The sequence below is a fragment of the Asterias rubens genome, chromosome 18, assembly GCF_902459465.1.
Source record: "Asterias rubens chromosome 18, eAstRub1.3, whole genome shotgun sequence".
Lineage (NCBI taxonomy): Eukaryota > Metazoa > Echinodermata > Asteroidea > Forcipulatida > Asteriidae > Asterias > Asterias rubens.
In genome coordinates, this window is record NC_047079.1 from 6,761,005 (window position 1) to 6,776,570 (window position 15,566).

The following is a 15,566-nucleotide window of genomic DNA, read 5'->3' on the forward strand; positions in this document are numbered from 1 at the left end:
CTATTTTTAAAACAAAATATAGCTCTTTTGTATTATTGATAGCATATACTTTCAGTTTTTTTTTCACCTTTAATACCAGATAAAGACTGTGCAAGTTTCGCACGTAATTCAAACACCTTACCAAATGATATCTAAAAATATAATCTTTATCACACACTTTCACATCATTATCTCTGTAATGGTGAGATTAACGATTGTTATTGTCTGCATACAAAATATATAGATAAGTTTACCTCCCGTTGGCGATTAATTTGCTATGAATGTAAAATACTGATAATAAAGCACAATATATGAGTAAATCGTGTCTTGTAGCTTTTAACAACTGCAGTGCCATAAAGGACGTCTGCATTCTAAATGCACTACATAAATGTTGATAATATTAAATAAAATTTACCATCAAAAGACTCCATCATTTTCTATATTAACACTGGGTCATTCTGGATTGCCAATTTTGTTTGCTATGTCCACTTTAAATGCACTGAGTGTACACGTTTGGTAATTGTCAAAGACCAGTGTTCTCACTAGGTGTATCCCATCATAAGCATAAAATAACAAGCCTGTGAAAATTTGGGCTCAATCGGTCATCGAAGTTGCGAGAAAATGATGAAAGAAAAAACACCCTTGTTGGACGAATTTGTGTGCTTTCAGATAGGAATAAAAGACTTCTAGCTAGAAGTCTTTTATTGTTTTAGTGAGAAATTACCTCTCTCAAAAACTATGGTACTTCAGAGGTAGTCGTTTCCCACAATGTTTTATACTATCAACAGCTCTCCAATGCTTGTTACCAAGTCAGTTTTAAAGTTAATATTTGTTTTGAGTAATTACCAAACGTGTACCTTCCCTTTAAAAGGCATGTCTAGATAGCACTACATAAATGTTGATATTGATATATTAAAACTTTACCAGGCAGGAATCTCCATCATTTTCTATATCATTGGGTCTTTCTGGAATGCAAAATATGTTAATTAAGTCTGCTTTAAAGGCATGTTTAATTAGTAGGACCTGACAGCATACATTTAACCTGTTTATGCAAATCAGATTAGACGTTTGAGTGAATCAGTGATCTGTGTCCAATCATTGAACTCCACCTCACCGTACATTTGCGCTTGATATTTAAAACGTCCTCCTCTGCTGAAAACATTTTCTGCCTCATGAGGCAGAGAGACCTTTCAGCCGTTGTCAAAATCAATTTTGTTTTTATTGTTTGAAGTTAACAGGCTTGCAACTTCTTGCAGCTGATTTTATATTTTTTCTTCTTTTTGTTTAGTGCCATTAAAAACTTTACCATCGTCTTGAACAGAGTCCTCTTTTTTGTTTGCAAAAAAAGGCAAATCGCTCTCAGTTCTCCCTTCGTCAAGAATGTGAGATTTCCCCTTTTTAGCTGATTTCCTCTTTTTGGGGGTTTTGATTTTCCTCTTTTCTTTCTTCACTTTCTCTGTACAAAAGTATAGGAATATTATCTTATCTTTTTCTTTTTGGATAGTTACTCACATGTCGCTATAGTATAAGCTAGCGTATCTGTGCACGGCATTATCAAAATAGAACCATTTATAATACTCCAGAATGCACATTTGAGGGCATTTAAGACCAAAATAAACACCAAGTAGATCACAAGTGTGAACTTTTTAAAACATCCTTAAAAGGGAGACATTTTTTGCAATGATTTACTGATTGAGTGTCAAACACTCTGAATACTGCAAATCCATTAATCAATTTAAGAAGAAAAACAAATTTTGGCTTGCAGGCGCGTCAAGCGCTCCGTTTATTAACGCAACCATGCTGTTTACTAACCAATCAGGCAACGAGTTTTATGAAGGCTGTGTGTTCCAAATTGCCGTAAAGATGGCCGATTTATGTCATGTGGGAACTATGAGTGTCTATAGTGTCAAAGTTGAACTGTTATTGTATGATGTATTCATTACAGCACAGGGAGCCTCACAGCTGTTATGTGGACTGTGGAGGAGTCTTGAGATGTGTAGAGGATCCCCATCTCAAGGTCACTATCCTCATCTTAAGGTCAACTCACCAGGCTGAGAGAGACTACACTGGTATGTAACTTCATCCATTAAAGGGAATGTGTAGTATTTGTAGCTTAGATCCACGCACAAAGTTTGGGTCAGCCCTGCCCAAATCCCGTTTTGGCCATGTGGGCTCAGTTTCATACAGTCTGTATGCACACAAACTTGCTAAGCGCAGACAAATCTTGCTTACCAAATTTGCTTGCCAGAAACAGGTTACCAACCAAAATTCCATAAAGTTTACATTGTCAAGCCTGTGTGCTTCAATTTTTGAAAGGACAAGGGCACCAAGGCTTTTTCTCCTTGGTAAAGGGCACCCTATGAGGAAATGGTACTTTTAAGCATTTCAAGGGCACCAAGGCAATGACCATGGGGCATGGAGGCAACCGCCTTCTTTGCCTCTGTGAAAAGCCTGCATTGTTGCCAATGGTTCCCAACTTTGTTATTTTCTGGCAATGAAACCAGCGAGGACGTCTGTGTTTACATAACCCATCATTTCCCAAGCGCTAATCATCACAAGTCACTTCCTGTTGGACAAAGAATGAAAAGCGCCCCAAATGTGGAAACACATCCATCAAAGATGGTGTGTGTTCCTTTAATTACATTCCAGAGCTGTCTCCTTAAAGAAGGAGGCACATCATCTTAAGATGAAACAGAGATATCTTTCTCATAATTTACTGCTCACCCCTGTTCATTAAAATGAGCCATCTGGATGGTTTCTGAATCATGGGACCAATTTTGTAAGGGCTGCTTATTATTAAGCTGAAAATATTGTGGTTATTATTCTGGTTAGCATAAAGTTGACTTTTTGTGCTAAATCTGATTCTGCTGCTCAGGGCCTATTTTGATACAGCTGCAGAGGCTGACAATATTGCCTAAACATGTTCTGCAAGGCAAAACAAGTAGAATACCAGCAATCACAGATTGTATGTGTGAAATAGTATTGTGGCTGGTATTCCTATTCTGGTAAGCATAAAATTGTTGTGCTTAGCAGCTTTTTAAAATTGGGCCCAAAAGTAGGGGAGATATTTCTTTGTTCACTCCCAAATTATGGATAAAGTTTGCATCCCAATTTCCAGTATGCTACTTTTGAACAGGAAATATACTGGCCTGAACTTTACTGTGTTACCAGGTGAAGTGTGAGTGAGTACCAAGCGGGAATCATTCATGGTCTTGATTCACACTCTGACCTTTGTTTTATTGCTACCTGCAATTGTTTCATCTGATTAATTGAACAAAGTGAAATATTAGTAACAACGAAGACTTGTTTTGTTATTTCTGTGCAGATAACACAGGTATCTACTCGACATCTAAACAAAGAATCTACAATAATGTCCACATGGTGCATGGTGTTGGGATTGAAGTACCTAGTAACTTCTTACACTTCAGCGGACAGTCTTAGGAAAATACTGTTGGAACAACTACTTTATTGAGACAGAAGGTAAGTGAAACGACTTTATGCAGAGCCACTCATGCTTAATCACAAGTTAGTATCAATTGTTCTGAAAAATAGTATATTAGCTGTTGCACTTTGTTTACCAACCAAAAGGACCGATGGTATAAATGCAAAACAAAAGTTAGTGGCTCGACATTTTGGCCCTAGCAGAGTCTTTTTTTAAGGCTAAAAGGCGAGAGCTAGGATAAAAAAGTCAGGCCTTTAACTTTTTTTTTTTGGGGGGGGACTACTTGTTTTATCTTTTCTTGAGATTTTGTATTTTATTAAAAAGTTTTATAAACTTATTAATTTGTGCTGCTGGTAAGGGCAACCTCTATGAGGAAACTGTAATTTTGTACTGGAACATTACGCAGGGCACCATAGCAAAAGCACAGGGCACCACCGCCGGCAGTTGCTATGGGTTGCTCTGGTTATTTCGAGGCCTGGCTTTTAGTAGACTGTTCGCTTTTAAATGACTAACTGAATAAGAATGTGTGAATGTAACATGGAATTTTGCTGGTATGACATCAGCGTATGTGACCTCTTTTTTTTATCAGTTAGTCATCCCTATCTCTCATCTTCACTAATATGTAATGTGGAATCTAAAAAGACCCTTTCACTCTAGATAAAATTCCCAGGAAATTCCTTTCACACTTGACTTACAAACTCTAGCAAACTCCCGGGAAAACAGCTTCCCCTTTCTTGAGAATCGGGCTAAGCGAGATGACCCTGTGATCGGCAAACCAAATATTCATGCTTAGCGGGAAAACAAAAACATGGGGTGGTGTGGAGTTAAAACTCTCCAGGGCTTTTCCTGGGGTTTTATTTCCTCTGAATTGGCTCGGTAGTGTGAACAGGGTTATAAAATAACTAGCAAGGATCACCAACTAAAGTCACCAGTTGGTGAAGGCAGCAGGGTTTGCGTTTTTTTTGTGTGCACACTCCACAGGACTTTCCTGGGGTTTTATTTCATGGGAATTGGCTCGGTAAGTGTGAACAGGGTTTTTAAATAACTGAAGTGACCAGTTGGTGAAGGCAGCAGGGTTTGCATTTTTACTGAAAGAGAAAAACTCATTGGCCCTACAGATGTTGGCAATCTTGCCAGGGATACATGACTGTAGTACAGGGATGTTGTTCTTCTAATTTCATAATGTGAATGTTTGCTGTTCCTGTTGAATGTTTATCGACTGCTAGTTTATGATGTCATAGTGAATAAGTCCTGTAAATTTCTCTGTGAAATCTTTGTGCAATGACAGCGTTGTTTTTGTTTTATCATAGTACTGTTTTTGTTTTTCTTTCGTTCTCGTGACCTAAACTAGAAAGTTGGTCGGACACAAGGCTTCGATTATATGTATTTTCCTTGTCACTTTCTATTTCAAATGAAACAATTCTGATAGAACTTCCTGGTGGTTGAAACCCGTTTGGATTTGTGCTTTTGTGATTGGGGTTACATGTATGTAACATTTTGGATGGTACTGTTTTGTGATGAAAGGTGTTAAGTAATAAATTTGACAGCACAGCGCTCGAATTTGAAGAAAACAAGACGGCAGGGCTTGGTAGCTCAAATTCTTTGCTGGACCGGAATTTATTTTACAAGACCAGAGTCAAATTGAGTTGAACAAGCACTCGGAGAAGGTCTTTGTGTTCATGTGTAAGTGTACTTCAATACTCTTTAAAGAGTCACCATTTACAGTCAATATTTTTTCACAAGGAAATTGCTCAACGAGGAAATTTACTCGATCAAAGAAAACACAGTACAACCAAGCTTGTCCCATTGTGTTTTCACTGGCCCCACGCTTAAATCAAAGGACTTGTGCCTGTGGTCCATCAGTGTCAATTGCGAGTCCTACAGAAGATTATTTTTTCCATCTGTAGCATTCTACATTTTTGTAACAGTCTTTAGCAGCGCATTGTATCTCTGGAAAATGCGCCTTTAAAAGTCTTACTTATTATATTATTTATGATTTTCTAAGACTTGTTGAAGATTTTGTATTTGGATCTTAACAGACTTTGGAGTCACTCTTCCCGTTGAGTAAGAGAGCATTTGGTTACACCTCTTCGTCACATCTTAACGCTACGGAGGAGACGAAGGCATCCATCTCAAGACCAGATGCTCTTGGCATGTCTGCATTCCACCTCAACACTCAAGAGACCATTGAGAGCGGAGAAAACATTTGAAGTTGTGGTCGTAAGTACGCACTATTTTTAGTTAAAAGTTGATAGGGGGTTGGAGAATGTTGAGGCTTGGAATATTTCATAACATGCTATTTCAAAAATTCTGAAAAACTTTGTTGTGGTTGCTTGGAGGTTGAGTGGTGTTTTGTTGATGTTGAGTGCATACAAATTACTCCAAGGTTTTAGTCTAGATTTGGTAAAAGGGTGTCCAAGTTTGCTGGAAATTTAGAAACTTGGTGTCCAAGTTGTTCACTTAGGCAAAAACAAAACAAAAAAACAAACAAACGTATTTAGCGTCTCTGCCCACTCCCTTTAAAGAGGCCGCCTCTTTTTAAATTTATTTTATTTTAAATTACTTTTGTTTCTTCTTCCGTTGAATGACTGATAAAAAAGGGTGTCCAAAATAAAACCCAGACACTCCTGTGGCTAACACTATGTCAAGCATATCAGTATTAGATTACTAATTGAACATGTGTGCAGATTGCACACAAAAATTTACAGCTGGCACAAACACTGACAAGATAAATGCAAACTGCAATAAACTGTGGGCACCATTTATGTACACAGAGAAGTGGTCGAGTTTCGCTTGTTTTGTGTATGATACCACATGTTACATTATGACAGGGGTTTGCAAGTAAATGCTGCCAGATAAAGTTTATTACCTTTGTTAGTCATACTGCAATAAATATCCCATAATAATCTGAAATTATATCCAATTGTGATATTTTATTATAATTTAAATATTATATATTCTGCATTGAAACGCAAACAAGCAACACATAACGGAAAATTTGTATACCAAAAAAACCCAGAGGCATATGCCCAAAATTATTCAAACTTGTGACCCACAGGCCTTCAATTCTAATACCCAATAATAAAATTTAAAAAATGTCATTATGTTTTATAAAAATCTCTTAAAAGTTATTACCAATAGACACACATTTAAAAGTTAAAAAGCTCCAATACAACTTTTAAAAATATTTTTTACTCTACAAGATTTCTTGGGTGAGACCTGACCCAGAGTCTGGATCCCATGGGACCTGACCCATTTTGCGACATCAATTGCTCTCGTTTTCCTCCCCAGTCATGGTCACACAAATGTAAACTGGTGGCTGGAATGACTTTTTCATACTATCTACCCCACAAGCCAACATTTTCTTGAAAAGTACAACATTAAAGGAACACGCTGCCTTGGATCGGTCGAGTTGGTCTTTGAAAAGCGTTTGTAACCGTTTGTTATAAAATGCATAATGGTTAGAAAGATGTTTAAAAAGTAGAATACAATCATCCACACACATTTGCCTCGAAATTGCCTTTTTTGTTTTTTTACTTTGCGAACTAACAAGGTCGGCCATTTATGGGAGTCAAAAATTTGACTCCCATAAATTGCCGACCATGTTATTTGACGCGGTAAAAGGAAAACCATTATATTCTACTTTTAAAATATATTTCTAATCATATGCATTTTATAACAAGCGGTTACCACTGCTTTTCAAAGACCAACTCGATCAATCCAAGGCAACGTGATCCTTTAACCAATGATGTATAATTCTTTTATAAAGAGGGAAAGTATACCTTCGGTTTTTGGAACCGTTTGATTGTTTTAAAGCCATTGGACACTTTCGGTAAACAGTATTGTCCAAGGCCCACACTTCGTGTATCACAATTTATATATAAAATAACAAACCTGTGAAAATTTAGGCTCAATTGATCATCGGGTCGGGAGAAAATAACGGGAAAACCCACCCTTGTTTACGCACGTTTCGCCGTGTCATGACATGTGTTTAAATGAATCCGTAATTCTTGATATCGAGAATTGGTATTGTTTTAATGTTTTCCCAAAAAGTAAAGCATTTCATGGAATAATATTTCAAGAGAAATCTTTCACCATTACTTTCTGTAAATCCTGTAAGATATTTCTAAATCTGTGAATTTTTATTTTTTTTTCTGTTCCGAAAGTGTCCAATGGCTTTAAGTAAAACTAACTTGTCAAAAGGTAGCCACATGTTTGAGTATTGCAGTGAATATGTCCACTGTCCAGGCAGTTGGAATACATAATCTGAGAAATGTATCTTACAGTAGCGTTTCTCAGATTCCAATTTGGGGGATAATAACTGATATCTTTTTGCATTTATAACCATATAACTTCAAACAGAAATATTGTTTCCAATATTGTTTTTGAAATAGAAACTTTGATTGACTGGTATTTTCCCGCTTCTTTCTGGATCCTTGCCTTAATCCCTTTCCCCTCTCTTTTTCTATAAATGGTTATGTATTTGTTTGTACTTGTTTTATGCCTCTGAAGAAGGTCCGGTTTGGATCGAAAGCTAAGGCCACCTACCCTATTCATTACATTATTCAAACAGAAATGTTTATAAATTTATACTATTGAAAGCTTCTGTAGGCTTCGAACCAAAAGTATTTATTGCCATTAACTATTATAGTGATTACCGAAACGTATAGCTTCCCTTTAAGGTTCTTATCCATTTATCAAACTCCTTGATGTAAACAGCCTCAAGGAATAATTGCTGGAATCTTTCTTCACTGATAGTCGTTAAACATAATTGGTCTAAAAAAGAATTTGATCAAGATGTTATTAACATTTGTTTTTTGATGTGATGATGAAGTGCTGACAACAGATGGCATATCCTGACTACAGTTGTTATAAGAAAGTTGATTTACGATTGTTTTTTTTGGCAACAGTCCCTCTTTGCACATTCATGTGTGAAAGCGTTTGTTATCTATTTAGAAAGGTTTGGCCTTGAAGCTTTGTTCCTGGTAAATTATGATTTATTAGTTGAAGTTTTTTAATTACTCAACCAACAATTTGTCTTGGTTTAAGGAGTTGTTGTTCGTTTTTTGTGGTGTATAATTTGGTTTTTACCGCTACACTGATGTGGGCAGTGTAAATTTCCCGGTAGCTGGAGGTTTTAGCAGCTGGTACCACAACATTTTTTGTAGATGTTAAAATTGCTTCAAAGAATCTGTTTTACAATAATCTACTTTTTTAAGCTCCCCTTTGATCTTTTTGGGATTTGGTAGACAACATTCGATTGGAATTCCAGAGTAAAGGTTGTGTTTTAGTCTGCTTGCTGTCATTGTACCATCATCATCATCCAGCTGTGGCACTGACTTCTTAAACTACGCATCTTACGATCATTTTACACTTCATGATATCGTATGTTTACACAGTGAATTTAGGGTTCAGAATCTACATCTTATATCCTGGAGTGAAGATTCGATGACGTTGATACATAGTTGCTCAAGACGAGAATGGCATTCACTTGATGTCGGCTTTTAAAGAGGGGCTTATAAAAATCAAATCAAGTTGTGTGATCTACTCATTTTCTAATAGATAAGTCCTTATCAAGATTAAAAACAATTTTAAGACTTGTGATGTGTATGAAGCACTTTTTACTCGAGTCAACTTTGCATGTTGTATTTTCTACCCTGGTTTCATACCATTGTTTCTCCTTGTGAAAATGAAAATGACTTATATGGAAAGGTTTGCGGTAATACCATGTAATGACTATCTCTATCTCGTTGGAAAATGACTGAAAGGCCCCTACTTTTTGTTTTCGTTTTTACAATGAAAGTGGAAGGTTTCATAGAAAGTAAAGAGCTTTTCTTTGTATCAACTTCTTGGAAAGAATAGAGAGGTTTCTGACAATGCTAAGTCAACAGGTTTTTCAACAAGTGATATTTTTTAGCAAACCCAATTTTTTTATTTTGTTTAATAATAACCAGACGTTCTGACCCCAGCAGTCTAGGGTCTACTTCAGGTCATTATAATTATTTCCATTTATACCACATGTTATTTTGGTTTGGGTAGCAGTTTGCAAAAGGCTAATTTTTATAGTTTACTTCCCACCAAAGACTTCACATTTTCCATATGTTTGATCAATTCCTCTGTGACTTCATTGTGAAGTGCCTCAGTTTATGACTGAAGTGATGTTATCAGTTCTGGTGTCTTCATTAGTGCAGCTGTGGACACCGGAAGTTAAATTACGATGCCAGACAAAACATTGGTAGCATAGTAGTGTCAGCCCAACAAAACACAAAGCATTTTAGAAGAACTTCCAGCATCAAATAATTTCTATATCTGAATTCTTTGAGTAAGCTCAATTGTTTAATCACAGTTTAAAATTTCTGTTTTTGTTTCAGCCGTTACTGGTGACGACTGCAACTTATTTGAGTGACTTGTTACTTGAGCCACTTAGATTGGATCAGCCCTGAAAATGAATGCCCCATTCGCTAACCCCCTTGAGAAAAGCTCCTTCAAGACAACGTCCTCTATCAGCTACGTAGCACCAGGCTCTATCATGTCTGCCCGTCGTGAGAAGTGCACTGCACAGCAGAGGATGTTTGCTGAACCAGGGGTGCCCGATATTCTCCAAAAGAAAGACCAAGGTGGTGAGTTCTCAACCTCCTCTTTACTCAGTGAAGGAGTAGAGGAGAAAGAAGACAAAGCTCCACTGCTCAAGTCTCATTCTTGCGAGGAGAAAATTTCCACCACTACGTCTGAGAAAACCTCCTTAAGGTCCTCCCAATCAATGCCTTTAAGACGCTCTTCATCCGACTTGCAGAACCTCCAAGACAATACTGACAAATTAGAACGACCACAAAAGAGGTCTAAACCCCAAAACATCCCTTCTGGCATTCTCAATTTACCGAGCTTTGAACAAGCCGTGGAGGGAGAGACAATGGCTAGGTGCATTGCCGAGATGGCCCGCCACGTTGACACCAAGGCAAAAGCTGCTGAGAAGAGCCGTCAGTACACATACAACTTAGCTCACGGCTTTAGCCTGCGAGACCCGATCAAGTATGTCTCTGGCTCGCCAGGTCGTGCTGATTCTCCTAGATCACTTTATTACATACAGAGTCCTCCTCCAAGCTCTCATCCAAAACCTGCTCTGAAAAGACACCTCGATGTACGCAGGCAGATGAGCGCACCTGTTGTTGGAAAGAACCCCCCACCACCGAAACCTCCACGAAGGCATCGTTCAATCACAACAGACTCTCCCGACTTCTTGACCATGTCAAACCAAGAAAGCGGACAAACTCCTGCATCCAGGATGCATCAGTATGAAAGGCTTAACTCTGATTTGTGTGGCATGCCAGCAGTAGAGAGCAGTGAAAGTGATGGTCAACTTGAAGTTCCACCACCCAAAAGAAATTCTACTGAGGGGTACAGAATGCAGAATATTAAAAGTCCCAGGCATTCCACCAATCTCAAAGGTACCACCACAACCGAAAGCAGGAAACTATCTGATCAAGGCAACAGCTCACCGCAACAAATGAGAAAGTTGAGCAATCTGAACAGCTCGGCAGAAAGCCTCAACTCAGATAATCGGAAACTACTTCAATCCGTGACGACCTGTAGACCGAGGCTGTTGCACCAGTTCTCAGAGCCGGCCTACAAACCGCAAAGTCAGGAGAGCATCCAACTCCCAGCGGTTGCAAAAAGCAGGAAGGTGTCCACTGAGGAACGTTTCAACCCTCCGCGGTCACACTGCACGAAACTACAGATGCCCAAATCAAGAAGTCAGGAGTTGATGATATCATCGCCCGTCCTACAGCAGAGCTTCAGAACATTGAGCCCAAGTCAAAACGCAAGCAACAATAAGAGTGAAAGTCAGACACTATCCAAGATCCCTATCCCTAAATCTCTGGCGTTATCTGCCTCACACAACGGAGAAGTCAAGGAGCCCAAAAGTGCACCAGTTAAGCCGCTGCGTTTCAACAACGCAGCTTTCATGTTTGCAGCACGCGAGACTCACTCGGCTCCAGCGACTCCTGTCGATATACCAACAAAGAAACTGAGTATGTTACCATCCAAAATACCGGTATCTGGCGGTTTCTTTCCTCCCTCATCGAAAGGATCTTATGTCAAACAGGCGGCAACACCTTACAATAAATCTGTGGATAGTGCTGAGTCCAAGAAATGTGCCAGTACTGGTGGCATGGATAAAGTAAAAGACTTTCCTGGGCGTTCTTACTCCTTATCAATCCCAAGCACTAGTGATGGTCATCTTACCACTGATTCGAAGATGAAAGCAAATAAGGGAATCGTCAAGAAATTTACTCCATCGCAGAATTTTATGAGTCGCACAAACAGTCATTACACCTCATTGAAACCTTGTCATAGATCGTCCAGATCACAAAGCATGGAAGACATCTTTGATTCAGCACCACAAAATGAAAAAAGCAACCCTGGAGATACTGACGGTGGGACGCTAAAAGCAGACGGGACCTACAATACGGTTTGTAAAAGCAACAGCGGCTCTGGATTCGCGCGCTACCTCACCCAGATGTCCAAATACGCCGGAGGGAAAACAGGCAAGGCCGACTTGCAAGATGTGGCTAATAGATCGAGAGCTTCGCTTCCAAATCGCTACAAGAGAAGTGAATCGTGGGAGGGTGGGGTGAAGGAACCCTTGCTTACAGACCCCCCACAATCTCCTAAACAGCTGAGTATCGGCGGCAAACTGTGGGGGTTCACAAAAAAGAGCCCCATCACGACACGGAAATACAAACCCAACAAAGTCGGCAGCCACTCTGATAACTCTCCCGAGTTGTCGGCCGCGGCTTCTCGATTTGGATACAGTGGAGTCTCAAAGATCCAGCCAGCGTCCACCAAAAGCCCTGCGAAGCCACAGATGAAGAACAGTACAAAATTTGATGGATTGAGACGTATGATTTCAAGGGAATCGTTGGAGAAGCCGGTTGCCAGGAAGAGGAATGGAAGCTTCTCAAAGAGCGCTGACTACTATGGAGTGTGCAAGGCGTGTGGATTCATTGTGGCTGTTGGAGAAGAGGTTAGCATTCAAGACAAGATCTACCACAAAGCTTGCTTCAAGTGTGTTAGGTAAGTCTCATATGTTTTTATTTCAACTTCACTTGTTTGTTTTTATTTATGTACTTTTTCATTACACTAGTTTAGACTCCAATAACAGGATGTTGAAGAAGAAATAAGGAGAACATGGTCTGGCAGCAATTATTTGGTTACAAAATAACATACTTCATGAAGTTAACTCTCATTTTGAAAACTTTTTTTGGTCTTCCCCTACTTATAATTTTTATTGGAGTACACGGTTTCATATTTCTTTCAATTTTAGTTAAACTATTTTAAACAACCAAGTTGGATTTTTATTTTTCTGGGAGTATTGAATCTATAGGAGCAATCCTTCTTAGCCTGGCAGTCTTCACGTTTTTCATTGTTTCATCTTTAAGATTGAGGCTCAATGCAGACTTTCCATTACAGTACTGCATATCTGCAAGTTTAATTGGATTTCCAATTTTTTTGACTCTCCAAAAAATCAGGGAAATTGTTATTAAATAGCTTGAAAATTCTTTAAAAGCCTACACCATGTGTACATATCAGTCCTTGTACTAAATAAAATGTTCCTACTTTCCCCCACAGGCCGAATATCAGACCTGCACTGAACATCAATCAGAATTTTTATAAATTATTTTGTAAATTTGTTTTGTGTTCAACAGAGGGCAGTATGCCACTGCTTTGGAAAAATGTTGTCCACCAACTTTTTTTGCTGCTGCTCTGAGATGATAGAGGGCGCTTGCCTAGTTCTCCTGCCTCTCATTCATTGTGGTCCCTGGGAATTTTGATAATCATGAATAATTCATTAGCTGGGCAAAAGCTGTGTAATGTTTTTGGTTTAACATACTTTGCACTTTGATGGTTTATCTTTTCACAGTGAAGGTCTTAGGGGCTGTTGATGATTGCTTTTAGAATGCAATCTGGCCAATAATTTAGTATTCACGAAATGAAAACTATTTATTAGCTGATTATTCTACATGTACATCAAGTCTGTCAACCTTTGTCCCAATTTGTTCATGTGTAATGGTTGATACTTTCTCATATTTGTTGTGCTAAGTTTTAAAGCCAAAAATACTGAGTTTGTTTCACAACTAACTGGTCTGTCGTGTCAACACTTTTACTGTATGCGAGCATTTGAATTACCCTTTTTGGGATCTAATGAAGATGAATTGAATTGAATTGAATTGTACCTAAGACTTAAGAGCAAGGAAATAGTTTTAAAATTTTCTGGTAAAATTCGGTGTTGAAATGCCCTCAGGGAATACGCATTATTTTATTTATTTTTTATTTGAGTACACTTCACACTGGCAAAACACTAAAAGGAATTAAAAGATAAAAATCCTTAAGAAAAATTTAGAAGAAAAAAATAATACTTAGGTGTGAAGCACCAATTTGGTAGAATTTAAATCTTACGGCTTGCGTTGCAGAACGTTGTGTTCTGAAAGGTGAAAAACACATTGTATTTTAGCGATAATTGCATCTGAAGAGCCGCTTTTGAGAGATGACCAATCACATCTAGTCGCCTAATGGTTTTTCCTAATTCACCCAAGGTTGGACCATTAGTTTCCAAAGCCAAACCTTGAAGTCGAGGCAACCTTTCTTTGCTTCAAGTAGGCCTGTGTAAAATTTTAGTGCAAGGTTTTTTTTCATTTTTAGAAACAATGAATGTATCCATTTGTTTTAATTTGTCTACCTTGTAATTCATTAAAAGGCAATTTATTTAATCAGGTTTGTTTTTATTTCAATTCCATCTTATTCAAACCTAGAACTAGAGAAAAAACAGGCTTGGAGTAAATATACCTGTTTTTGAGAAATTGTTTTCTAAATAGTTCTTGTTGAAAACATTACTTCTTTCTTAAACATTAATGCTGACACAATTTCAGACCTTTATTTTTTTCTTCATTTTGTTGTTTGAGAAAAACATTTCCAGCTGAAAGTATCCCAAGTTGTTAGGATGGAAAATTACTCAGACCACTGTTTTTTGTGTGTGACTTTCTTTGTTCCATTTACCTCGTGGAATAATTTGCATCCATAAATAGATTTTGGAGGAAAAAAATACTCAAAAACAAGTCTACTTGACAGTATCCCAATTTGTCTTTAATTTATGAAGAGCTCAACTTGTCCCCAAAAGGTTGATGTCCCTGCTCAGTATTTTTATAACACCACTTTGTGAACTGTCGGTGAGCTGTCTTATCCTTTCTTGCCCCTGGGTTGAGACGACTCCATGTCCCTTTATTCTTAATATCCCCTTTTTAGTAACCCCCGCTCCTTGCCCCTACCCTACATAAAAATAGAGCCTGATAGCTAATAAGATTTTTTTATTTGTTTGGTGGTAGTGTAGTCCTACTGGGGACTCGGTGTTAGCCCTCCCGGCCAGGTAATCGCACAAAGTGTCCGCGACACAACTTCGGCGTGCCATGTGACACAATCGCATAACAGTTCCTTGATTAGAATGTCACATCAGATTGCATAAAACTGTTTGGAGGAACGGCGTGTTCAATTTGCTCCGGGGAGAGTTGGGATTCTGTGCAATTTATCCTGTAAGACATATTGTTGGGGTGACCGACATGTTTGAACAAGTAAACAAACTAATATCCATACTTGGTGAAATCCTTTCATATAATAATATGTTAAATTTGTATCGAGGATAAAGAATATTATTTGTTTTTTGACCATACACTGGTGTGTGTTAAGCATTGTACACTCTGTACTCCGAGTTCCCTGAAAACAAAACCACAGGCATTTTGTTTGGCTGGGATTCAAACCCTGGACCTTTATTCTATTACTCTAGAGAAGTGCCCAATTTCAAGGCTCTGCTTACCACGAAAATCTGCGCTTATGGTGCCCTATAAAGCGTGTGATTCCATCATGGACGGTAAGTGCAGAATTCCACGGTAAGCAGAGCCATGATATTGTGCCAGATATCTTAATTAATACTTGACTACCAAGATTGCCTGGTAGTTAAAGGTGAAATCCTACAGTTTCATCTCAACTTTGTACATAGATCTGTCGTCAGTATAGTAGTTGTAGTGGGAAGACTTTCTTTTTGTAATTCTTTCTAAAAACTTTTTAATAATTTGAAGTGTTTTGTTTTGAGAGT

The 15,566-nt window shown here is 38.3% G+C and overlaps 1 protein-coding gene across 1 annotated transcript in view; it reads left to right on the plus strand.

The window, feature by feature from the left end:
* The window catches only part of LOC117302624, a 44,672-nt gene that overhangs the window by 5,905 nt on the left and 23,201 nt on the right, over nt 1-15,566 (plus strand). The window contains exons 2-5 of the mRNA XM_033786606.1: nt 1,925-2,048; nt 3,305-3,459; nt 5,461-5,641; nt 9,793-12,496. Of these exons, the coding sequence (XP_033642497.1) occupies nt 9,867-12,496 (2,630 nt within the window). The 5' untranslated portion in view covers nt 1,925-2,048; nt 3,305-3,459; nt 5,461-5,641; nt 9,793-9,866. The remainder of the gene's footprint in view (nt 1-1,924; nt 2,049-3,304; nt 3,460-5,460; nt 5,642-9,792; nt 12,497-15,566) is intronic.